The 26,616-nt window shown below is 42.3% G+C and overlaps 1 protein-coding gene across 1 annotated transcript in view; it reads left to right on the top strand.

Annotated features, from left to right (window-relative positions):
• The first annotated feature begins 612 nt into the window (after positions 1-612).
• Positions 613-26,616, top strand: part of LOC140714316 (synaptotagmin-11) — a 79,624-nt gene continuing 53,620 nt past the window's right edge. Inside the window, exon 1 of the mRNA XM_073025461.1 lies at positions 613-708. Within this exon, the coding sequence (XP_072881562.1) occupies positions 705-708 (4 nt within the window). The 5' untranslated portion in view covers positions 613-704. The remainder of the gene's footprint in view (positions 709-26,616) is intronic.

Genomic DNA, 26,616 nt, shown 5'->3' on the forward strand with positions numbered 1-26,616 from the left:
TGTTTTATTTTAATATAATTCCGAGACTGAGTACTCCTGATGGGGATAATTTTACCGGAGAACTCCGAGTATTCATCCTTTTCTGTGGCGCTGGGGATGTCAATAGCTGAAGTAGCCCTGGGAGATAAATACAAAAGTTTTAAATTAAATCATCCTCTTAAAGACTTTCAAGCTGCAATAAATCCTTTAAATGCAAGCTTACTTGGGGAGAAAGATAATCAATAGGGGACAAAGGGTTAAATAGTTTTGTTCTTGAAAAGATTAATCATTGTGGCAGGAGGAGAGCTCCAGTCTCTGTCTCCTATCTTTGCTATCTGAGCCTTTTTCTCTGAATGAAGGAGGGAAATGGTTCTGATGAATCATACCTCGCTGTTTATCTAAACCTCCCACAGACCTGGCCAAATCTCTGCTGAAAAGCTGCTGAGTGAAAATCAATTGGACACAGGCATGCCCTGCCTCCATAGTGATCAGAGGCTCTAGCTTCTTGGTTTTGGACAGCAGAGAAACATTTCCTCAGTTAAACAAGGAAAGGGGGGGTGGAGGTTGGGGGATGGACAGTGAAGAGTAACTCCAACTGGTGTCATCATTACAAAGCTAGCTGAAAGACTTCTTTTGTTTTGCACACTGCCAACTTTGTGTCAGATTTAAACTGGAAGATAAAAGTTTCCGAAAGTGAAGAGGTGCACCATTCCTTCCACAGTAACATGAGTAAGTAAGCAAACTTTTAAGTCTTCATTGAATTGTGGTTTGTGGGAGATAGTTGCATGCAAATATCCATCCTTGAAATGTGCACATTTGGAGCAGGATTAAGTTTTATAAAAGATTAGATATTAACAAATCATTGTAGCCTAAGTTTTAAGCACTGTGCATGCCGTTGGCATGTAAAGGGTCTTTGTTTAATGTAGTGGTAGTTGTCTGAAATGTTGTTGGACATTAATACTGAGCTCTCACAGGCTGACTGATTTACTAAATCATTTTTCATCCCTAAGAACCCTTCTGCTTTTCAAAGTCTGTGGCTTCTGTCTAACAGATCTCTGTATATTTTAAATGGAGTATTGAAAGATGAAACTGTGAATAGAACCCCTAAACTGTTTGTTATCAGCAACAGCTTTTAAGCAAGCACTTTGTAATGTGGCTGTTATCCGGATGGGTGTGGGGGCCCCGCATTATTTAACTCTTAACTGAAACAGATTCGATTGCAGCTGATAATAAGTACCGTTTACATCAACCTTTCCTTGCTGGCTGTTTAAATTATGGCATTCTGTTCTAAAAAGTAATGTTCTGGCTGAAAGATGGTACACTCAGAGAAAGCTGCAAAATGTTTTGCAGGTAATAGAGATTTAGAGTTTTTAGAATCCTAAAGAGAAGAGATTCTGCAGATGCTGGAAATCCAGAGCAACAGACACAACATGCAGGAAGAACTCAGCAGGTCAGGGCGCATCTATGGAAAGGAAGGGTTGCAGCCCAAAACATTGACTCTTTATTCCTTTCTACAGATGGTGCCTGATGAATTCCTGCAGCATTTTATATATGTTGTTTAGGAATCCTATCCTCATACTCTGTGAGATTAGACCCTCATTATCCTACAGCGTCTAACAATTGACTTAGATTTTATGGGAGGACATTTGGGAATTCCCTAATGCTAGTTCCGTATACGGTAATTAAAAAAATGCATCCAGCTGGTATAGAGACTGTTCAGCCCATTATGCTGTGCCAGCTCTTTGAATGTACTGCCACTCTCCAAAAGGGTTCTGTCATCAGATTACTGAAGACGAAATAAAAGGCTTGAAAGTGATTGTAGAAGACAATTTTATGGATCCTATATACTATGTTAAGTTCAATGCAATATATGAATTCCAATAAAAAATAGAAAATGCTGGAAATAGACCATAAGACCATAGAGCATAATAGAAAATGAGCTGCGTACTGCAGAAAGAAACAAGCTAGTGTTTTATGACATATCATCAGAATAGAACATTTATTTGATCTGAAACCAGAGCTCTGCTTCACCCTAGCTGTTCTGCTAAAACAAACCCAGTACTCCCAGCTTTTATTTCAGACTTCCAGCATCAGCGGTATTTCACTTCTATGTTCTATGTAAATGCCAATCGTTGTATTAGATTACTTCATAGAATTATAGGAATTTACGATGCAAGTTTGCCCTGTCTAGGCTTCTCGTGATTTTATGTATTCTGCTTAAATCTTCCCTTGGGGTTCTTAGTTCCAAAGCAAAATGATCCCAGTCTAGCCAACCTCTCCTGTTAATAATAATTTCCCAGCCCTGGCAACATCCTGTGAGTCTCTGATTAATTCAGCTTGAGACAAAAAAAAACGATTATATTAAAATATTGGGATTCAGTGTTTGATTTTAAGGGGCAACTCGAGACCCAAGGAGAGATGGCGAGGTTGGACGGGCTAAGACTTTATTTCTTGGAGTGCGAGAAACTGTATTTGTATTTATTTATTTCTTACATCCAAAGGAGTAAAAATCTTTATGTTGCGACTCTGTCGCACTGTACAAGTAACAAAGAGGGGAAATGTGGGAGGGTATTGCCCAAACACTAAGATTGCATACATAATTGTTTTGTATACATGTATGTACAGTGAGATACACAGAGATGCTCATATGGACAATCATATGATCCTATAGAGTTGTATAAACCATGAGGGGCATAAACACAGTCAGTGCACTCTGTCCTTCTCCTGGGATTGGAGAATCAAGAACCAGCGAGCATAGATTTAATGCAATAGGGAATATATTTAAGGGGAACTTGAGAGCAACTTTTTTTTTACACACAGAAGTGTGTATGTACACTTAGTGTCCACTTTATTAGGTAGCCCCTGTACCTGGTAAAGTGGCCACTAGGTGGTATGTTTGTGGTCTTCTGCTGCTGTAGCTCATCCACTTCCAGGCTCGACATGTTATGCATTCGGAGATGCTCTTCTGCACACCGCTGTTGTAACGTGTGGTTATTTGAGTTACTCTCACCTTCCTGTCAGCTTGAACCAGTCTGGTCATTCTCATTAACAAGGTATTTTCACCCATAAAACTGCTGCTCGATGGAAGTCTTTTTGTTTTTTGCACCATTCTCTGTAAACTCTGGAGACTGTTGTGTGTGAAAATCCCAGGAGTTCAGCAGTTTATGAGATAATCAAATGACCCCATTTGGCACCAACAATCATTCCTCAGTCAAAGTCACTTCGATCACATTTCTTCCCCATTCTGATGTTTGTCTCAACAACAACTGAATCCCTTGACCATGTCTGCGTGCGTTTATGCACTGAGAAGCTGCTAAATGATTGGCTGATTAGATATCTGCAGTAATGAGCAGGTGTGCGAGTGTACCTAATAAAGTAGACATTGAGTGTATATGGAATGAACTGTCAAAGGAAGTGATTACGGCAAGTATCGATTAAGGAACATGCTGCCAATGGAGAGAGTCCAGAGGAGCTTCACAAGGATGATTCTGGGAATGAATCATATGAGGAGCATTTGGCAACTTTGGGGCTGTACTCAATGGAATTTAGAAGAATGTGGGGGGATCTCATTGAAACCTACCGAATGTTGACAGGACTAGATAGGGTGGGTTTGGAGATGATGTTTCCTATGGCAGATGTATCCAGAACTAGAGGGCACAGCCTCAAAATTGAGGGACGACCCTTTAAGACAGAGGTAAGGAGGAATTCTTTTAGCCAGAAAGTAGTAAATCTGCAGTTGAGGCCAAGTCTGCATATATTTATGGCAGAAGTTGATCATTTCCTGATTGGTCAGGGCATCAAAGGATTTGGTGAGAAGGCAAGTGTATGGAGTTGAGTAGGATCTGGGATCAGCCATGATGGAATGGTGGAACATACTCAATGGGCTGAATGGCTTAATTATGTTCCAATGTCTTATGGTCTTATGGTCTTAAGTAAATTAACAACCTTTTAAAGGCAGTTGGAGAGGTATGTATAAGGAAAGTTTAGAGTGATGTTTGGTAGGCATGAACAAGTTGGGCTGAAAGGTCTGCTTCCATGTTATATGACTCCAAGACTAAATCTTCTAATGAATAGTGTATATAATTGTTCAAACTAAATGATTAAACTGTATTTTAGTATCCATGGGCAATGTTGGCGTTAAATATCTGCCCTTTATAATCTCCGAACTGAGGAGACAGTGTGAAGCAAAAAGCAATTTGCTGGATGAACTCAGCAGGTCAGTCAGCATCTGTAGAGGAAGATGGACAGTTAATATTTCAATATGGAGGGTCTCAACTCAAATTGTCTACTGTCTATTGCCCTCAATAGATGTTGCCTGACCCGTTGAGTTCCTCAAGCGGATTTTTTAGCTCCAGATCCCAGTGTCTGCAGTCTCTTGTCACCACACCATTGGGTACTTGGAGAAATCAAACCTGTCCACACATCTCCTTTGAAATTCCCCCCACACACTTTAAATGCATGCCCACTAGGACTAGACATTTTAACCCGGGGGGGGGGGGGGAAGGATACTGCCTGCCTACCATAGTTATGCCTCTCATAATCTTATAAACCATGGCAGGAAAAGGACAGACAATATTTCGGGGCGGGACCCTTCATCTGAAGTGAGGCTCAGGTTAAATCCAGCCTAAATGAAGGGTCTTGACCCCAAATGCCGACTGTCCATTTCCCTCCTCAGATGCTGCCTGACCCTTTTGAGTTCTTCCAGCCTTTTCTGTGTTGCTCCATATTCCAGCAGCTGCAGTCCCTTGTCATCACACAGTGGGTCTGGAGTCGCATGTAATTTGGACAACGTAAGCATGGCAGATTTCCTTCCCTGAGGGACCATTGTAATCCAGATACATTCTGATAATCATCTAATGGTTTTCTTGGTTACTGATACAGTAAGTAGTCTATTTTTGCATTTTCCTGTTACCCTCTCTATCTCTGTAATCTCCTTCAAACTTAGAAAAAACATCCTCCCTGATGTTAATCCCTCCACCATTGGCAACCAACCTGTCTCCCCCCCCCCCCCCCCCAAAGACTCAGGAATTCTCTATCGAAACACATAGCAGTTAATATAATGCTATTCCAGTGCCAGCAACCCAGGTTCAATTCCACCACTGTCTGTCAGGATCCCATTTCTGTGTGGGTTTCTTCTGGAACACAGCAGGCCAGGCAGCATCTATAGGGAGAAGCGCTGTCGACATTTCGGGCCGAGAGGTCTTGGCCCGAAGGGTCCTGACGAAGGGTCTCAGCCCGAAACATCGACAGCGCTTCTCCCTATAGATGCTGCCTGGCCTGCTGCGTTCCACCAGCATTTTGTGTGTGTTGTTGTTTGAATTTCCAGCATCTGCAGATTTCCTCGTGTGAGTTTCTTCTGGTTGTCCTCCTTTCCTCCCACATTCCGAAGAACTACAGATTATTAGGTTAATTGGTCACATGCGTGTAATAGGGTGGCACAAGCTCATTGTGCTGGAAGGACCTGTTAATGTGCTGTACATCTAAATAAAAATAAAAATAAAACAAAAATAAACCTCCCTTCTTTCTTCCAAGAGACACTCTAAACCAACTCCATAACTAAGTCTATGAAAATGTAGCTTAATATTTCCTTTATGGAGCTTAGTGACTGTGCTACTGTGAAGAACCTTCAGATGTTATGTACACTGTATAAATGCTAGGAGTTATAACTGGGGAGTATTAATCGGGGTTACAATTGGAGAGTAACAATAGGGGAGTAACAATTGTTGCAATTGGGGGAGTAACAATTGGGGAGTATTGAGTAGGATGTGTTTCTGAAGTTATGCCCTAAGACCCAGGGCAACAACGTTAAAGGCAAAAGGTATATCGAGAACCCAAGCCATGTGGTCTAACGTGTCTGTTCTTACATCTACTGTTAGCTGGAACCTACCCAAACACAACCTAGAACATGAGGAACAAAACATGAAACCACATAGGAACACATGTTTCAGTGCATTATATTGTGCCAAACTAAACTAATACTTAACTAGTTAAGCCTAGTTACTGGGGCATAGGCTGCTGACAGCAGCTCACCAGAATCCTCTGTCCTGGGCCAGTCTTTCAAGCTTTCCCCAGGTGTAGCCCATCTTCTTGGTGTATCTGTAGCTCTGGGTTTTTACAGGATGGAGTTGCTCGCTATAAGACCACAAGACCATAAGATGTAAGAGCTGAATTAGGGCATTTGGCCCATCGAGTCTGCTCCAGCATCTCAATATGGCTGATGCATTTTCCCTCTCAGCCTCAATCTCCTGCCTTCTCCCCGTATCCCTTCATGCCCTGACCGATCAAAAATCTATCAACCTCTGCCTTAAATATACATAAAGATTTAGTCTCCACAGCTGCCTGTGGCAACAGATTCCACAGATTCACCACTCTCTGGCAAAAGAAATCCCTCCTCATCTCAATTTTAAAAGGATGCCTCTCTACTCAGATTATATTCTCTGGTCTTAGACTCTCCTACCATAGGAAATATTTTTTCCACATCCACTCTATCAAGGCCTTTCAGCATTCAATTGGTTTCAATTAGGTCACCCCTCATTCTTCTGAATTCCAGTGAATGCAGGCCCAGAACAATCCATCACTCTTCATAGGACAAGCTGTTCAAACCTGGAATCATTTTCAGGAAACTCCTTTGAATCCTCTCCAGTTTCAGCACATCCTTTTTAAAACATTACATCCTACAAATCATTGCCATTTAACGTAAAAAGAATTAGTCCCAACACAAACCCCTGTGGAACACCACTAGTCACCAGCAGCCAACCAGAAAAGACTCCCTATCCTCCCACTCTTTGCCACCTGCCAATCAGCCACTGCCTTTTCCATGCTAGGAACTTTCCTGTAATACCATGGGCTCACAGCTTGTTAAGCAGCCTCTTGTGTGGCACCTTGTCAAAGGGCTTCTGAAAATCCCTGCACAGATACTGCCTGACCCACTGAGTTCTTCCAGTCTTTTGTGTGTCACTCCGGACTCCAGCAGTTGCAATCTCTTGTTGTCATCTACATTATTTGCCCAGGCTATTTCAACTAGCTCCCAGATCTGGCATAGGCCCTTCCAAGCTTCAAACAGATTTGTCAGGCAAGATTTCCCCTTGAGAAAACCATGCTGACTAAGGCCTATTTCATCATGTGTCTCCAAGTACCCTGAGACCACCTCCTTATCAATTGACTCCAACATCTTCCCAACCACTGAGGTCAAACGAACTGGCCCATAATTTCCATTCTTCTGCCTCTCTCCCTTCTTGAAGAGTGGAGTGACATTTGCAATTTTAAAGCCTTCCGGAACTGACTCTTGAAAGGCCATTACAAATGCCTCCACAATCTCTTCAGCCACCTCTGATGGGGTGTATAGCATCTGGTCCAGGTGACTTATCTACCTTCAGATATTTCAGTTCCCCAAGAACATTCTCCCTAGTAATGGTAACACACTTCATGACTCCCGACATCTGGAACTTCCAGCATACAACTCGAGTCTTCCACAGTGAAGACTGATGCAAAATACTTATTCAGTTTGTCCACCATTTCCTTGTCCCTCATTACTTCCTCTCCAGCATCGTTTTCCACTCTCTAATATCCACTCTCACCTCTCTTTCACACTTTATGTATCTATTCTCTTTAATATTATTGACTAGCATACTTTTGTATTCCAGCTTTACTTCCTTAATGACTTTTCAGTTGCCTTCTGTTGATATTTAAAAGCTTCCCACTCCTCTAACTTCCCACTAAGTTTTGCACGATTATATGCCTTTTCTTTGGCTTTTATATTGCCTTTGACTTCACTTGTGAGCCATGGTTGTGTCATCTTGCCCCATGCCCAAATCTCTTTCTTTCACAGCTGGGCTGGGACTGTAAAGGGCAGAGTTAGACTAGCAACTAAATGCCAAAATAATCTCTTCTGCCTACACAATACCTACCTCCCTCCATTCTCTGCCTATCTAAGGCTACGTCCACACTACGCCGGATAAGTCCGTAACCAAAGCTTTTTCTCTTCGTTTTTACCCTCCATCCACACTAAAATGGCGTTTTTATCCCTTGAAACCGGACCTTTTCAGAAACGCTTTCCAGGGTGGGTATTTTTGAAAACACTGCTTGGGCAGATCAGTATGGATGGGGTAACCGGAGACTTTTGAAAACGCTATCAGACGGCAGCACGGCATTTCATTGTTTTCTTGAACGCAACCTAACAATTTCAGAACAGACGGCAACGAGACTGAAGCCAGAAGAGTTAGAAATGTACTCACCAAATACTTTGACCCATAACTTACTGAATAAATAAGTATATTCACTTTGCCCTGTTTTCTGTCTTTGCTCGTATGAAGGTGGTTTACCTATTTATGCAAGTACTTCTCTGACAATAGATGTGTAACAGCCTAATGTAACATTGTATGGAAATACAAGATAACACTGATGCAGACATGTTTTATACATTTAACAAGGTGCTTTATTAATGCAACAGAGTTTGTCAGTTTTTCAATGTTCATCGTCAGCCGGGTCCATCTGTCCGTGAACTCCCTGTCGGTTGCTGCTGTATGCTCCAGTATTTGTTTTTTTTTTAGTTTTAAGTTCTCCTGCGCGAGACCCAACAGCTGTCCGTCGTTTTAAGTTTTTCTAGTCTGTAACTACACAAACGCGCACTTTCACGGCGAGATTCGACACCAAACATGTCGCTTGTTTTCAGTAGATGTGTCTTGCGCATGCGCAGGAGGAAGAGATTCGCTGAAATCTCCGTTTCAGTGTGGATAGAGATATTTTCAAAAATGCATAGTGTGGATGCCTATCGTTTTTGCGGCATTTTCAAAATTATCCGGTCTAGTGTGGTAGCCTGAGAGCCTGTTAAATGCTTGCATTGTATTTGCATTTCACTACCAACTCTGGAAGCACATAGCAGGCAGCCACCATTTTCTGTTTTTTTTATTTTTGTGGGGAAAACACCTGCCCTGCACATCTTTGAACTTGCCCCCACTCATATTAAATGCATTTTAATCCTAGGGGAAAGGATAATGACTATCTATTGTAGCTATGCCTCTCATAACCTTATAAACCATTGAGGAAAAGGACAATCAATGCTGAGTCACTTCATCTAAACTTTGGCTCGGGTTAGGGCCAGCCTAAATGAAGGGTCTTGACCCAACATGTCGACTATCCATTTCCCTGCACGGATACTGCCTGCCCCATTGAGTTCTTCCAGTCTTTCATGTGTTACCTCAGATTCCAGCATCTGCAATCTCTTGTCATTTGCCCAGGCTATTTCAGATCTGACGTAGGCCCTTCCAAGCTTACAAACATCTGACTTATGTACGGTAGCATAGCGATTAACGTAATGCTTTACAGCACCAGCAACCTGGGTTCAGTTCCTGCCACTGTCTATAAGAAGTTTGTACGTTTTCTCTTGTGGCCATGCAGGTTTCCTCTGGGTGTTCCGGTTTCCTCCCACTTTACATTACGTATGGGTTAGGGTTAGTAACGTGTGGGTATGCTATATTGGTGCTGGAAGCATAACGATACTTGTGGACTGTCCCCAGCAAATCTTCCAAACAGTGTTGGCCGCTGATGCAAAACATTGCATTTCACTGCATGTTTCGATGTACATGTGACGAGCAAAGCTAACCTTTACACTTTTACAGTCCATACATAGGAGTGAGTGTTTGGGAGACTGATGGGATCGGTTTGCCAGCTGCTGAGGGGCTGTAGATATCTCCTGCCAGGTGCAGTGTCGATTCCTGACCTGTGAGCTGTTCGGGTTACAAGCATTTCACAGAAGTAGAACCCTGCCATAAACGGCTGCGCCACCGAGCAGCCCAAAGGCAGCAGGCGTATGGGAGTGCCACCACCTACAGGTTTCTCACTGCCACTCCCGACATGGACTTGCATCACTGAGTACAGATCTGGGATCTCCTTCCCCCAACTGCCCTGTGGCAGGACCACTGCAGCAGTTCGACACGCTAAGACTTTCTCAAGGGCAATAAGGGCACCACGGTGGTGTAAAAGTTAGTGCAACACTATTAATGCTCCGGGCATCAGAGTTCAATTCCAGCATCCTCCGCAAGGAGTTTGTATGTCCTTCTTCCTGGGTGCTCAATTTTCCCCCTCCTGTCCAAAGATGTACCAATTAGTAGGTAAATTGGTCATTGTAAATTGTCCTGTGATTATGCTAGGATTAAATAGGTGGGCTGAGCCGGAAGGGCGTGTTCCGTGCTGAATCGCTGAATAAAATAATTAAGAGGTAAGTAATAAATACCAGCTGGCTAAGACTTTCTCACGGGTAATAAGGGACGTACTGTAAATGCTGGCGTTGACAGTGACTCCGGGAAAATGAATGGTAAAGATTAGCAGAGATGGAAACTGAAAATTGGCAAGATCTCTCTGATTATACAATGTCAATGACCGTCATTAAATGGTAATTACAAAATAACACAATCACTGGATTAATTTTAAGATAAGAGAAACAGCCATGAAGCATAATGTGCTTACTTTATATTGAATCAATAAAGTAGAAGTATTTTCAATGGATGGGAAGGAGAAATTTACTGAAGTAAATTAAGGTCCCACCTCTGCTCCCTTGATTGGTTGGCAATTAGTATTCACTTTAGTGTTTGACTTTCTCAAGTTTACAAGCATAGATATTCCTTCTGGCTCAGATCTATCACTAAAAGGTTATTGACCCAGTACAGAAATAGGCCCTTCTGCCCATCGATTGTGTTGACTATTTTGCCACTCATTTTGTTTAGAGGTACAGTACAGTAACAGGTCTTCTTGGCCCAACAAGCCCACGCTGCCCAATTACACCCATTTATCTACTAACATGTATGTCTTTGGAACGTGGGTGGGAACAGGAGCACCCAGAGGAAACCCATGTGATCTTAGGGAGATTGCACAATACAGCGATGGAATTGAACACAGCACACTGCTGCTGCAATAGCATTATGCTAACCGCCACCTTCCCAGCTAACTAATCTTCCAACCCCCTCATCTCTAGGAAACTGGAATACCTGGAAGAGCGCGCAAACTCTGCGCAGGCAGCTCCCCAGGTTAAAACTGTGAGGCAATAGCTCGACCAGCTGTGCCACTCTGTCACCTTAATGTACTATAGATTCAAGATTCAAGTTTATTTATCATGCATACATCAAAACGTACGGTGAGATGTGTCAATTGAGCTGACAGCAAACACACTCGACGTCTGCAAGCGTCGCCACACATTCCAGCACCAACATAGCATGCACACGGTGCTCGGCAGAACACAGAACACTAACCAACGATGAACAACAGCAAAAACAAATGCCATTCCTCGCTCGCATTGATGCACATATACAGTCCTTTAACCCCAGAACAAGCCTCCCTTGCACCAATGCACACACACAGTCCTTTAATGCCAGGACAGCTCTCCAGTATACTGATATACACTCAGTTGTCACCTGATTAGGTACACCTGTACACCTGCTCGTTAATGCAATTATCTAATCAGCCAATCATGTGGCAGCAACTCAATGCATAAAAGCATGCAGACATGGTCGAGTGGTTCAGTTCCTTCAGTCAGTCACAAGAGTTGCAAATCAGGGTGGTCAGGTTAAATTTCTATGGGTTCTAGCTCATGTAGGGGTGAAGGGGAATGAGAAGGTGGATGAGTTGGCAAAGAGGGTGTTAAAGAAAGAAGATATAGAAATGCACATTAGTATCAGCAAAGCAGAGGCTAAGCGTATAATCTGGGAAAAAATCATCCAAATGTGGCAAGGAAGATGGGACAGAGGGGGGAAGGGAGGCATTTATATCAAATACAAAAGAGTGTTACAGGTACTAGGGTAGGCAGTGGATACAGAAGAGAGGAAACTGTGGACTAGGTTAAGGCTGGGGCACTGTGCACTAAACAAAACATTGAAAGTGATAGGGAAACACCAGACAGGTTTGTGTGAGGAATGTCAGGAAGAGGAGTCAGTAGAACATGTAATTCTGAGTTGCAGGAAGTATGGGATACAGAGAGAGATGATGAGAATTAATCTAAGGGAATTGGGGGTGCAGGAATTCACATTAAAAGGGTTACTGGTTACTGGGCATGGGTGAGAGCATAGGTCAGGCTACTTTTAGCTTTCTTAAGGGATACAGGGTTTTTTTTATAGGATATGATGGATAAGTGGGAATAGGGTACTAGGATGACCAAAGAAGGAAGGATAACGTGTAGATTACGGTATGTGTGTGTGTGAATGGGTAAAGGGATTTAGAATGTAAATCTATCATCTGATCTACACTCCGGAGCAGAAGGTGTGTTAATGCACCATTAAGCTGGGTGCCAACCGCCGTAAAACAAGGAGAAGAAGCAGTGGTTCAGTTGTTGTTCAGAATAGGGAAAAATGTGATCTACTGTAAGAGATTTTGACCGTGGAATGATTGTTGGTGCCAGGCGGGGTGGTTTGAGTATCTCAGAAACTGCTGATTTCCTGGCATTTTTACACACAACAGTCCCAAGAGGTTACACACAGTGCGACAGAAACAAAATACATCTGATGAGAGGCAGTCCTGTGGGTGAAAACACCTTGTTAATGAGAGAGGTTGGTGGAGAATGGCCAGATTGGTTCAAACTGACAGGATGGTGACAGTAACTCAAGGAACCTCATGTTATAACGGTGATGTGCAGAGGAATATCTCTGAACGCACCTGTCGAACCTTGTAGTGCATGGGCGGCAGCGGCTGAAAACACAAACATGCACTCAGTGGCCACCTTAAAATCCAGCAGGTAGCTGCTGAGTGTGTACTTAACCAGCAGACCATCTTGCTCTGGGACATGGGAGCTTTCACAACACAACATCTTATCAATTGACTGAATAAATTTGCCAAGCCAATAATTAATTTCTTTGTTAAAAATGAGATGTAATGTTTAACATAATAATTCATTAACTGGAGAAAGAAACAAGAAGAGCAAACTGTTGGAAGGTATGGAGGGCTATGGTCCAAATGGACCAGAACAGTGGTTCAGCATGGACTAGATGGGCCAAAGGGCCTGCTTCTGTGCTGTAGTTCTCTATTACTCTCAACTGGTGAAGATGAATGAGGATGACTATTCAAGAATACAAAACTGTAGAGGATATTTGTATATATCATCTAAGCTGATATAGAATTTATGGAGCTCCTTTTCATGGTGTTCCAGGTAGTCTGCTGAGTTACTTCTCTAACAAGCAGAAACAACTGAGAAACAGAATGACTCAGATATGTGAATCTTTTCCCTAGCGTGGTGTTAGAAGAACAGGATAGGGGACAATTCCCCAACTCTTCAAGCTAAGAATTCGGGACCTGTCATGTCCTCAATGTAAGTAGTCAGTCATAGATTCATAGAACACTACATCACAGAAATGGGCCCTTTGCCCCATCTGGGCTGTGCTGAACTGTTATTCTGCCTAAACAATTGACCCATATCTAAACCATAGCCCCCCATACCCCTCCCATTCATGTACCTATCCAAATTTCTCTGAAATGTTACACTTGAACTCATATCTACAACTTCTGCTTGCAGCTCGTTCAACACTCGCACCGCCTTCTGAGTGAAGAAGTTCCTCATCAGGTTCCCGCTAAATATTTCACCTTTCACCCTTAACCTATGACCTCTAGTTCCATTCTCACCCAAATATGAGTGTAAAAAAGCTTGCAAGCATTCATCCTATCTATATTATCGTAATTTTGTTTTACTGTATAAGATCTCTCATCACTCTCCTGTGATCCAAGAGATTAAGTCCTAACCTATTCAACCTTTTCCTATAAACCAGGTCCTCAATTCACAGCAAAAGCCTTGAAAGCTTTCTCTCACACTATTGACATCGTTCCTGCAGATGGTGACCCAGAACTGAACGCAACACTCTAAATTCAGCCTCACCAACATCTTGTACAACTTCAACAGACACTCAGTGGCCACTCTATTAGGTTCATCTGTACACCTGCTCATTAATGCAAATATCTAATCAGCCAATCATGTGGCAGCAACTCAATACATAAAAGCATGCAGGCATGGTCACAAGGTTCAGTTGTTGTTCTGACCAAACATCAGAATGGGGAAGAAATGTGATCTAAACGACTTTGACTGTGGAGCGTTGGTGCCAGACAGGGTGATTGGAGTATGTCTGAAACTGCTTATCTCCTGGGATTTTCACGCACAACATTCTCTAGAGTTTACACAGAAGGGTGCAAAAAACAGAAAACATCCAAATAGTGACAGTTCTGTGGATGAAAATGCCTTGTTAATGAGAGAGGTCACAGGAAAATGATCAGACTGGTTCAAGCTGACAGGAAATCTACAGTAATTCAAATAATGACACATTAAAACAGAGGTGTGCTGACGTATATCTCTAAATGTGCAACATGTCGAAGCTTGAAGTGGATGGGCTACAGCAGCAGAAGACCTGGAACATACACTCAGTGGCCACTTTATTAGGTTCAGGCGGTACTAGTGGCCACTGACTGAAACATCCCAGCGCCTGCATTCAATGCCCTGATTTATGTAATCTTTTCAATCACAACCTTTCGTGAGTTGAATTAAGTTGATAATCCTGACTACTCATTGTAGACTATGTCCACTCAACTGCATGTCTCAACTTCTAACTGCAGGGAATTTCACGTGTCAATTTCCAGGCATAATTTAGAGATGTTCCCTTAGCAATCTATGTGTCAAATCAATTGAGTGTGTCATGCAGTGTTTGTAGCCTGTTGAATACTGACAGAGGAAAGGCAGGTAACGTACAAGCTTATCACCCCTGCTGGTGCATAGGTCGCCAACTGCTGCTCACCAGAGTTCTTTATTCTGGGCCAGTCTTTCAAATTGACCCTAGGTGTAGCACGTCTTCAAAGATCTTTCCTCTCCCAGGGATGAGGTCTTTGGAGCTTCTGGTGCCGTTTCTGTAGCTCTGGGGATTTTACAGGATGGATTTGTGAGCTTCTTGCCCAAACCCTCCTCCTTTCACTGCCGGATCTGGGACCGTCTATGGCGGTATTAAAGGCAGGTAAACTGCAGTTATAAACTTTGATGAAGCAGCAATTCCATTGCATTCAATCTCTATTGAAGCAATGACATTACTGTGTTACACTGGCTGACACAAAGTAGAGATGGTGACAATAAACTTGAAATGGCATCATTACATCATAAACCTAAGTTCATATTCAATGAAAATCTTTCTGCCTTTGATAGCAAATTCACAATCTATGTGACTTTGATCACAAATTATTATATTACTCCGTCAGTATCTGGGAGAGAGGTGGATAGTCGTCCACTGAGAATGGTATGGTATACAGGAGTTTTTCTGCTGCATTCTGGTACTATCTGTGTGGAGCAGGCATGCTCTTCCCCCACGTGCTCTGGTTCCCTTCCAGATCCCGTAGGCACACTGAGGGGTCAATTGCCAACTGTAAATTTCCCCTTGATTGGTTGAGAGCTTCAAGTTCCAAGGTGTAAATATCACCACCAATTTGGCCTGGTCCAGCCGTGAGGATACTTGGACCAAGCAAGCGCACTGGTATCTTTACTTCCTCAGAAAAATATTTGCTATGTCCTCAATAACTCTCACCAATTTTTATAGATACATCTTAGAAACTATCTATCAGATGAGACACAGCTTAGTATGCAAGCTACTCTGTCCAAAACTACAAGGAATGGCAGAGCATTGTCAACATGGATGAATCCGTCTTGAAAACCAAGCTCTGTCCATGAACCATTGACATGTTCCACACTTCCCACTGCTGGGAAAAGCAGCCAATGGAATCAAGGACCCCACCCCTGTCATCCCCTTTCCTATCAGGCAGAAGATACAAAAGCCTGTGTGCTTGACAAACTGGATTCACCTTCTACCCTTCTGACATCAGACTCTTGAACAGACGTGACAATCAAAAGCTTTTCATTTTTTTTGGCGCACGTGACAATAATAAACTAATGCCAATTAACATAGGTAAGCCGCAAAAACAAGCCAAAAAGGGAAGTCTGTGGGCTTGTGAGAGAGAATGTGTTGTGGACCAGTAGGGAGTAAGTCAAGGGGAAAATTGAACTAACGTGACTGCCCTGCTGGGCTCATTGGGCCAAATGGCCACCCTCTGTGTTGTTATAAGACAGTTCATATTGATATATAAAACAGTGAGCGCAGGATACGACCCCTTCTGCTCCCAAGGTTGTGTTGAACTATTTAAGTTAATGACAACACACACCAAATGCTGGAGAAACTCAGCAGACCAGGCAGCTGCAGAGCAGGTTAAGACCTACAAGTATCTGGGAGTACAGTTAGACGAGAAGCTAGACTGGACTGCCAACACAGATGCCTTGTGCAGGAAGGCACAGAGTCGACTGTACTTCCTTAGAAGGTTGGCGTCATTCAATGTCTGTAGTGAGATGCTGAAGATGTTCTATAGGTCAGTTGTGGAGAGCGCCCTCTTCTTTGTGGTGGCGTGTTGGGGAGGAAGCATTAAGAAGAGGGACGCCTCACGTCTTAATAAGCTGGTAAGGAAGGCGGGCTCTGTCGTGGGCAAAGTACTGGAGAGTTTAACATCGGTAGCTGAGCGAAGGGCGCTGAGTAGGCTACGGTCAATTATGGATAACTCTGAACATCCTCTACATAGCACCATCCAGAGACAGAGAAGCAGTTTCAGCGACAGGTTACTATCGATGCAATGCTCCTCAGACAGGATGAAGAGGTCAATACTCCCCAATGCCATTAGGCTTTACAATTCTACCGCCAGGACTTAAGAACTTTTTAAAAGCTATTATTAATGCTTTTTGAGATAGTGATTTAGATGCATATCATATTTTTTTACTGAGTTAAGTATTGTATGTAATTAGTTTTGCTACAAGAAGTGTATGGGACATTGGAAAAAAAGTTGAATTTCCCCATGGGGATGAATAAAGTATCTATCTATCTATCTATCTATCTATGGAAAAAAGTACAGTTGATGTTTCAGGCCGAAACCCTTTGGCAGGAGCTGGTGTTTCTGCCTGAAAGGTCAACTGTACTTTTTTTCCGTAGGTGTTGCCTGACCTGCTGAGTTCCTCTGGCATTTTGTGTGTGTTGCTCGCATTTCCAGTGTCTGCAGATTTCTCGTGTTTTCAAGTAAATGACAAACCTCCTTTCTGAGTTGTGCCCTCTGGTACTAGACTCTTCCACTATTGGAAACATCCTCTGTGCATCCACTCTGTCTAGACCTTTCGATATTTGGTAGTTTCAATGAGGTCCCCCCTCTGCCTCATTGTTCTAATGATGGCATCCGTTAGTCTCTCGAGACCATGGATCTGCACCTGGGAAGTCTTGCTTCAGTCATACTCTTCAGGGCGCAGGCCTGGGCAGGGTTGTATGGGAGACCGGCAGTTGCCCAAGTAGCAAGTCTCCCCTCTCCACACCACCGATGTTGTCCAAGGGAAGGGCAAGGACCGATACAGCTTGGCACCAGTGTCGTCTTAGGAGTTGCCAGAACGAGGTTGAAGGCAACGTTGGACTGCCTTAGGGACTCCAGCTCCGGATTTGTCCTCAGGGTTTACTCCCGAAGCCTTTCCCATGAGTGGGTGTGGCCGCAAGGCAGCGGAGGTTTGAAATCAGAGTTTTCCCTCTCTTAGATGGACTGCCTTCCCAGGCTGATGAGCTCCATCTACCCAAACTCATTCTTCTAACCTCCAGTGAATACAGGTCCAGGGCCATCAAACACTTCTCACGCATTTTCATTCCCAGGATTATTAACATAAACATTCTCTGGACCCTCTCAATGCCAGCACATCTTTTCTTAGATACAGGACTTAAATAATGGACTATTTGGCCTATTGTGCTCCTATTTCTGAATTTCTCTGTGAACAACAGATTTTCACTTTATTTTTTTGTCTCTATCAACCTATGCTGAGCCTTCTATTTAATACAACCATGCTCTGCACGTATGAACGACTTCTTTATCAGAGCACAGCCCTGTACCAATCATCCAAGGACATCATAGCTCAATAGAGCCTCTAATCCCCTCCATTAATAACTACACTCTTGATTGATGCTGATGAACACTTTTTGGATTCAGCAATCCTTAGTCAACTCATCAAATGGTGTCTGAGTACGTGCTGACTAATGCACTTGTTTCCCGACATTCTGCATTGTAAGCCGTATACTTCTGTATCTTTCAGACTGGTTTTATTTCTGCAGAGATAGTTGGCGCTGAATGAGGATCAGTAATAATTGATTTGGCTCACTGATGGAAACTGAAAGTTTGCTTTCATCATGAGTCCTTAAAAAAACTTTTAAGATATAACCATCGATCTGAAAAACTGGCCTCGAGTGTAAGATCATCTCATATCCAAAGCAGTTTAAGGGAAAGCAGCAGAACTGGAGAAGACATGTGTTCTGGACTCGACTGGCTCTGGGTGAATAATTAATTTGCTAATTGGTACAATTGATTCCATCACATTCCAAAGCGATACCACTGGTTGTTGGTGCATGCGTTTGGTGTGTCATTTCTGGGGATTGTGTTAGTCAGCAATTTGGCCTCTGCTGCGTCGCAGAGAATGACTCACTTCAGTGTTAAAACCCCACTTTAGACCACCTACGGCAGCAAGAAAGCCCAATTGTTAAAGATTTTAGTTTTATTTGTCACATATACATGGAAACAGCGAAATACGTCATTTGCGTCAAATTGAATCAGTGATGATTGTGCTGGACCAAATTAGGATGCCACAACTTAATAAACACAAGAGATTCTGTAGATGCACGAAATCCAGAGTAACACACACAGTTCTGATGAAGGATCTTGGCCCAAATTGTTGACTGTTTATTACTTTTCATAGATGCTCGCCTGACTTGCTGAGTTCCTCCAGCATTTTGTGTGTTACGCACAAATTATTAACCCTAATTCATATGTCTTTGGAATGTGGGAGGAAACGGAAGCACCGTGCATTAACGGGAGAACATACAAGATCCCTAAAGATAGCAGTGGGAATGGAACACCGATCGGTGATCGCTGCAATTGCGTTAACCGCTACACTGTCGTGCCGTATATTTGTATAAGAAGTTGCCTGGATGTAAAATAAACAACTACATTATCTCAGAGAATCTGCCCTTGGTGTTATGACCAATATTTATCAATCAACTTTGTTAAAACTGATTATTTGAGAACTTTAGTCAGTCTGCTGGAAAAGACCATAAGACATAGGAGCAGAATTAGACCATCTGGCCCATCGAGTCTGCTCTGCCATTCAATCATGATTCTTTATTTCTATTTCCTCCTCAACCCCAGTTCCTGGCCTTCTCCCTGTAACCTTTGATGCCATGAGATGCCATGTCCAATCAAGAACTTATCAATTTCTGCCTTAAATACACCCAATGACCTGGCCTCCACAGCTGCATGTGGCAACAAATTTCACAAATTCACCACCCTTTGGCCAAAGAAATTGCTCCACAATTCTGTTTTGAATGGGCACCCCTCTATCCTGAAGCTGTGCCCTCTTCTCCTTGACTCTCCCACCATAGGAAACATCCTTTCCACATCTACACTGTCTAGGCTTTTCAATATTCGAAAGGTTTCAATGAGATTTTCCTTCATTGTTCTAAATTCCAGTGAGTACAGACACAGAGCCATCAAACGTTCCTCGTATGATAACCCTTTCATTCCTGGAATCATCCTTGTCAACTTCCTCTGGACCATCTCCAAAGCCACCCCATCTTTTCTAAGATGAGGGGCCCAGAACTGTTCATGATACTCAAGGTGAGCCATCACCAGTGCCTTATAAAGCCTCAGCATCACATCCTTGCTCTTGTATTCTACACCTCTTGAAATGAATGCTAACATGGTATTTGCCTTCCTCACCCCTGACTCTACCTGTAACTTATCATTTAGGGTGTTCTGCACAAAGACTCCCAAGTCCCTTTGCATCTCAGATTGTTGGATTTTCTCCCTGTTTAGAAAATAGTCTGCACATTTATTTCTACCACCAATACACGACCATGCATTTTCCAACATTGTATTTTATTTGCCACTTTTGTGCCTATTCCCCTAATCTGTCTAAGTCCTTCTGCATCCTACCTGTTTCCTCAACACTACCTGCCCCTCCACCAATCTTCGTATCACCTGCAAGCTTGGCAACAAAGCCAACTATTCCATCATCTAAATCATTTACATACAGCATAAAAATAAGTGGTCCCCTGCCCCCGACCCCTGCGGAACACCACTAGTCACTGGCGGCCAACCAGAAAAGGATCCTTTTATTCCCACTCACTGCCTCCTACCAAACAGCCAATGCTCTAACCATGTTAGTAACTTTCCTGTAATACCATGGGCTCTTAACTTGGTAAGTAGCCTCACGTGTGGGACCTTGTCAAAGGCCTTCTGAAAATCCAAATATGCAACATCCACTGCATCCCCTTATCTATCTTACTTGTAATCTCCTCAAAGAATTTCAACAGGTTCATCAGGCAGGATTTTCCCTGAAAGAAACTATGCTGACTTTGTACTATCTTGTCCTGTGTCACCAAGTACTCCATCACCTCATCCATAACATCTTCCCAACCACTGAGGCCAGGCTAACTGGTCTATAATTTCCTTTCTGCTGCCTTCCTCCTTTCTTAAAGAGTGGAGTAACATTTGCAATTTTCCAGTCCTCTGACACCATGTCAGAATCCAATGATATTGAAAGATCATTTCTAATGCCACCACAATCTCTAACATTACCTCTTTAGGGTGCAGTTCCTCTGGTCCGGGTGACTTATGTACCTTTAGAAACATAGAAACATAGAAAACTTACAGCACAATACAGGCCCTTCGGCCTACAAAGTTGTGCCGAACATGTCCCTACCTTAGAAATTACTAGGGTTACCCATAACCCTCTATTTTTTTGAGCTCCATGTATCTCAATTTTTCTAAGCTCCATGTACCTAAGCTAGATCTTTGAACATTTTGGGCACTTTCTCTCTTGTAACAGTAACTGCACCCACTTCTCTTCCTTCACACACTACAACATAAGGCACACCGCTAGTGTCCTCCACAGTGAAGACTACCGCAAAATACTCATGTAGTTCATCAGCCATCTCCATGTGCCCCGTTATTATTTCTCCTGCCTCATTTTCTAGCAGTCCTGTATCCACTCATTTCTCTTTTATTTTTAACATACTTGAAAAAACTTTTACTATCTACTTTGATATTATTTGCTACCTTGCTTTCATATTTCATCTTTTCCCTTCTAGTGATTGTTTAAGTCGCTCTCTGAAGGTTCTTAAATACTTCCTAATCCTTTATCTTCCAACTAATTTTTGCTTTGTTGTATCCCCTTTCTTTTGCTTTTGCAATAGTTTTGACTTCCCTTGTCAGCCATAGTTGTACTATTTTACCATTTGAGTGTTTCTTCATTTTTGGAATACATATGTCCTGCCCCTTCCTCATTTTCCAGAAACACACGCCATTGCTGCTCAGCATCTGTGGTAGGAAAAAACTTGTTGATATTTCGGGCTATTCTTTGCCTCTGTCGGAGGTCTGATGGATGCACAGTAACCAGTAGGTTCCCTAATTGACAGCTGCTTTAAGAGTGCAACATTCCCTCCAAGCATAAGAACAAAGGGACATGGGAGCTATTATCCACTCAACCCCTCAAACCTCTTCTCCTGTTCAATATAATTTTGACTGATTTCCCCCAGACATCTCATCTGTGTCAGTTCCCAAAGCCTTCAGTTCCCTGATTTTTCAAAAATATATCTATTTGTTCTTTAAGTAACTCCTGTGTTGTAACTCCACAACCCTCCGGGGATTCTCCACATTCTGTGAGAATTGGGCAACACAGTAGAGTAGCGGTTAGCGCAATCACCTTACAGGGCCAGCAATCATCAGTGGGGTTTCAATTCCCTCCACTGTCTGTATGGAGTTTGTATGTTCTCCCCAGGACTACATGGGTTTCTTCTGGGTCCTCCCACATTCCAAAGGTACAGGGTTAGGGTTAGTAAGTTGTGGAAGTGTAATGACACCTGCAGGCTGCCCCAGCACAATCCTTGCTGCTTTGATTTTATGCAAATGATGCATTTCACTGTACGTTTCAATGTACATGTGACAAATCTTTAACCTCTAAATCTCGTTAAAGTTCCTATGCACTGCAGTTTTAAATTACCTCTGCTATATATCCCAATTTTCTGGAGAAGTTTTGTACATTTGTTTCCTATATTCCTCTTTAAACAGTCCCTTCAGATTTTGACCGAGTGAGAATGGATCTGAATTTAATTCAGGGTTCAGTTTCGCATCGTTTGTATAATGAACTACAATGTAGAGGTGACGTTGAGCAACAGGCTGAATTTATTCCATTGAGTAGATTTAATTCTTTACAGATAACAACACTTTCTAAAGACTTACTTTAAAAATTTGCTTTCTACAATTATATCCTGTGGAGATCTATGTTGCCAGCATACAGAAAATGCTGAAGAAACTCAGAAGATCAGGCACCATTTATGGAGGAGAATAACCAGTCGATTTTTCAGACTGACTTTCAAGAGGCCCACAACTTTGTCATTGGGTTTGAAGGCTTCCATGTCTCAATGACCCAGAGAGCTATGTTGGTTGGAGTCGGGGCTTTATGCTTTGGTCACCCATGCCAAACAGGTCAAAGGGTAGAGGCCAAACTAAGAATGGTCCACCAGTCCTCCAGGTTCGGTGGTTCAGCTCAGGGCTAACAAGCCTGACTGGTAAAACAAAATTGTTACTGAAACAGCAATGAAGAATCCTTCTACATCTGAATGTGACAGTATTCCTGAGTCTCCACCTGGGACTTTCATGACTGTCAGTGGTGAAAACCGAGAGGAAGCTGCTGAAATGATGAAGGAAGCTCTGACCACACCAGAAATGGAGGATCTTCATCGCTGCCCCAAACACCGGCAGCGTAATGGGCAGTAACTACTTCAGATCGAGACTCTTCATGAGGATAACACGTCTCAGACTGAAACATTGACTGTTTATTCCCCTCCATAGACATTGCCAGACAAACCTAGTTCTTCCAACATTTGGTGTGTGTTGTTAAGATTACCAGCATCTGCAGAATCTCTTGTGTTTATGTTGGCAATCTTTTTAATTATAACCATATAACAATTACAGCATGGAAACAGGCCATCTCGGCCCTTCTAGTCCGTGCCGAACGCTTACTCTCACCTAGTCCCACCGACCTGCACTCAGCCCATATCCCTCCATTCCTTTCCTATCCATATACCTATCCAATTTTACTTTAAATGACAAAATCGAACCTGCCTCTACCACTTCTACTGGAAGCTCGTTCCACACAGCTACCACTCTCTGAGTTCCCCCTTGTGTTACCCCTAAACTTTTGCCCCCTAACTCTTAACTCATGTCCTCTTGTTTGAATCTCCCCTACTCTCAATGGAAAAAGCTATCCACGTCAACTCTATCTATCCCCCTCATAATTTTAAATACCTCTATCAAGTCCCCCCTCAACCTTCTATGGTCCAAAGAATAAAGACTTAAATTGTTCAATCTTTCTCTGTAACTTAGGTGCTGAAACCTAGGTAACATTCTAGTAAATCTTCTCTGTACTCTCTCTATTTTGTTGACGTCTTTCCTATAATTCGGTGATGAGAACTGTACACAATTCTCCAAATTTGGCCTTACCAATGCCTTGTACAATTTCAACATTACATCCTAACTCCTATACTTAATGCTCTGATTTGTAAAGGCCAGCATACCAAAAGCTTTCTTCACCACCCTATCCACATGGGATTCCACCTTCAGGGAACTATGCACCATTATTCCTGGATCACTCTGTTCTACTGCATTCTTCAATGCCCTACCATCTACCATGTATGTCCTATTTTGATTAGTAGCATCTCACACTTATCAGCATTAAACTCCATCTTTCAGCCCACTCTTCTAACTGGCCTAAATCTCTCTTCAAGCTTTGAAAACCTACTTCATTATCCACAATGCCACCTATCTTAGTATCATCTGCATACTTACTAATCCAATTTACCACCCCATCATCCAGATCTTTAATGTATATGACAAACAACACTGGACTCGGTACAGATCCCTGAGGCACACCACTAGTCACCAGCCTCCAACCTGACAAACAGTTATCCACCACTACTCTCTGGCATTTCCCATCCAGCCACTGTTGAATCCATTTTACTACTTCAGTATTAATACCTAACGATTGAACCTTCCTAGCTAACCTTACATGTGGAACCTTGCTAAAGGCCTTACTGAAGTCCATATAGACAACATCCACTGCTTTACCCTGGTCAACTTTCCTAGTAACCTTATCAAAAAATTCAATAAGATTTGTCAAACATGACCTTACGCACACAAATCCATGTTGACTGTTCCTAACAGACCCTATCTAATAGGACTGGACTGAGGGTTGAGATTTTTGATTGGAGAAAGGCTAACTTTGAGGAGATGTGAAAGGATTTAGAAGGAGTGGATTGGGACAATTTGTTTTATGGGAAGGATGTAATAGAGAAATGGAGGTCATTTAAAGGTGAAATTTTGAGGGTACAGAATCTTTATGTTCCTGTTAGGTTGAAAGGAAAGGTTAAAAGTTTGAGAGAATTAAAAGTTAAAAAGTTAAAAGTTTGAATGATCAGCCATGATCACATTGAATGGGGGTGTTGGCGCGAAGGGCCGAATGGCCTACTCCTGCACCTATTGTCTATTATCTATTGTCTATCCAGATAATTATATATATCATCTCTAAGAATACTTTCCATTAATTTACCCACCACTGATGTCAAACTTACAGGCCTATAATTGCTAGGTTTACTCTTAGAACCCTTTTTAAACAATGGAACAACATGAGCAATACGCCAATCCTCCAGCACCATCCCCATTTCTAATGACATTTGAAATATTTCTGTCAGAGCCCCTGCTATTTCTACACTAACTTCCCTCAAGGTCCTAGGGAATATCCTGTCAGGACCCAGAGATTTATCCACTTTTATATTCCTTAACAGCGCCAGGACATCCTCTTCTTTAATCATCATAGTTTCCATAACTTCCCTACTTGTTTTCCTTACCTTACACAATTCAATATTCTTCTCCTTAGTGAATTACCGAAGAAAAGAAATTATTCAAAATCTCCCCCATCTCTTTTGGCTTCATACATAGCTGTCCACTCTGATTCTCTAAGGGACCAATTTTATCCCTCACTATCCTTTTGCTATAAATATAACTGTAGAAACCCTTTGGATTTATTTTCACCTTACTTGCCAAAGCAACCTCTTATCTTCTTTTAGCATTTCTAATTTCTTTCTTAAGATTCTTTTTACATTCTTTATATTCCTCGAGCACCTCATTTACTCCATGCTGGCTATATTTATTGTAGATATCTCTCTTTTTCTGAACCAAGTTTCCAATATCCCTTGAAAACCATGGCTCTCTCAAACTTTTAACCTTTCCTTTCAACCTAACAGGAACATAAAGATTCTGTACCCTCAAAATTTCACCTTTAAATGACCTCCATTTCTCTATTACATCCTTCCCATAAAACAAATTGTCCCAATCCACTCCTTCTAAATCCTTTCGCATCTCCTCAAAGTTAGCCTTTCTCCAATCAAAAATCTCAACCCTCGGTCCAGTCCTATCCTTCTCCATAATTACATTGAAGCTAATGGTATTGTGATCACTGGACCCGAAGTGCTCCCCAACACATACCTCCATCACCTGACCTATCTCATTCCCTAACAGGAGATCCAACACTGCCCCTTCTCTAGTTGGTACCTCAATGTATTGCTGCAAAAAACTATCCTGCACACATTTTACAAACTCTAAACCATCCAGCCCTTTTACAGTATGGGCTTCCCAGTCTACGTGTGGAGAATTAAAATCTCCCACAATCACAACTCTGCGCTTACTACAAATGTCTGCTATCTCCTTACAAATTTGCTCCTCCAATTCTCGCTCCCCATTAGGTGGTCTATAATACACCCCTATAAGTGTTACTACACCTTTCCCATTCCTCAGTTCCACCCAAATAGCCTCCCTAGATGAGCCCTCTAATCTATCCTGCCAGAGCACGGTTGTAATATTTTCTCTGACAAGCAATGCAACACCTCCCCCTCTTGTCCCTGCGATTCTATCACACCTGAAGCAACGAAATCCAAGAATATTTAGTTGCCAATCACACCCCTCCTGCAACCATGGCTAATAGCAACCTGAAACTAATAGCTATATCATCATATTTCCAAGTATCAATCCATGCTCTAAGCTCATCCATCTTTCTTACAATGCTCCTAGCATTAAAATAAATGCAATAACCTTGCATTTTCATTTTAAGAATATGGCATGCTATCATGCATGGACAAGTGACCAATCATATTTATGATTGGGTTATACTAGAGAGTTAACTATTCAGTGATATGACTGGAAAACAAAGCTCAAATAAGTGAAAACACGATGAGGAAATGAATAACTTTGAGGGTTTATGTCTTAATTACTGGCACAATCATTCAATCAGAGCTTATGTAAAAGCAGCAGGATGATGCATTTGCCTAAAATTTCAATAACTTCTGATTTAGAGCAACACACATAAAGCTGGAAGAATTCAATGGGTCAGGCAGCATCTATGAGAGAAACAGACAGCTGATGTTTCATGTTGAAACCATTTCTCGGACAGGTAAAGAGGGGAGATAGCCAGCACAAAGAAGTGAGCGGAAGGACTGGAGCAAGAGCTGGCAGGAGATTAGA

Source organism: Hemitrygon akajei, chromosome 21 (genome assembly GCF_048418815.1).
Source record: "Hemitrygon akajei chromosome 21, sHemAka1.3, whole genome shotgun sequence".
Taxonomy (NCBI): Eukaryota; Metazoa; Chordata; class Chondrichthyes; order Myliobatiformes; family Dasyatidae; genus Hemitrygon; species Hemitrygon akajei.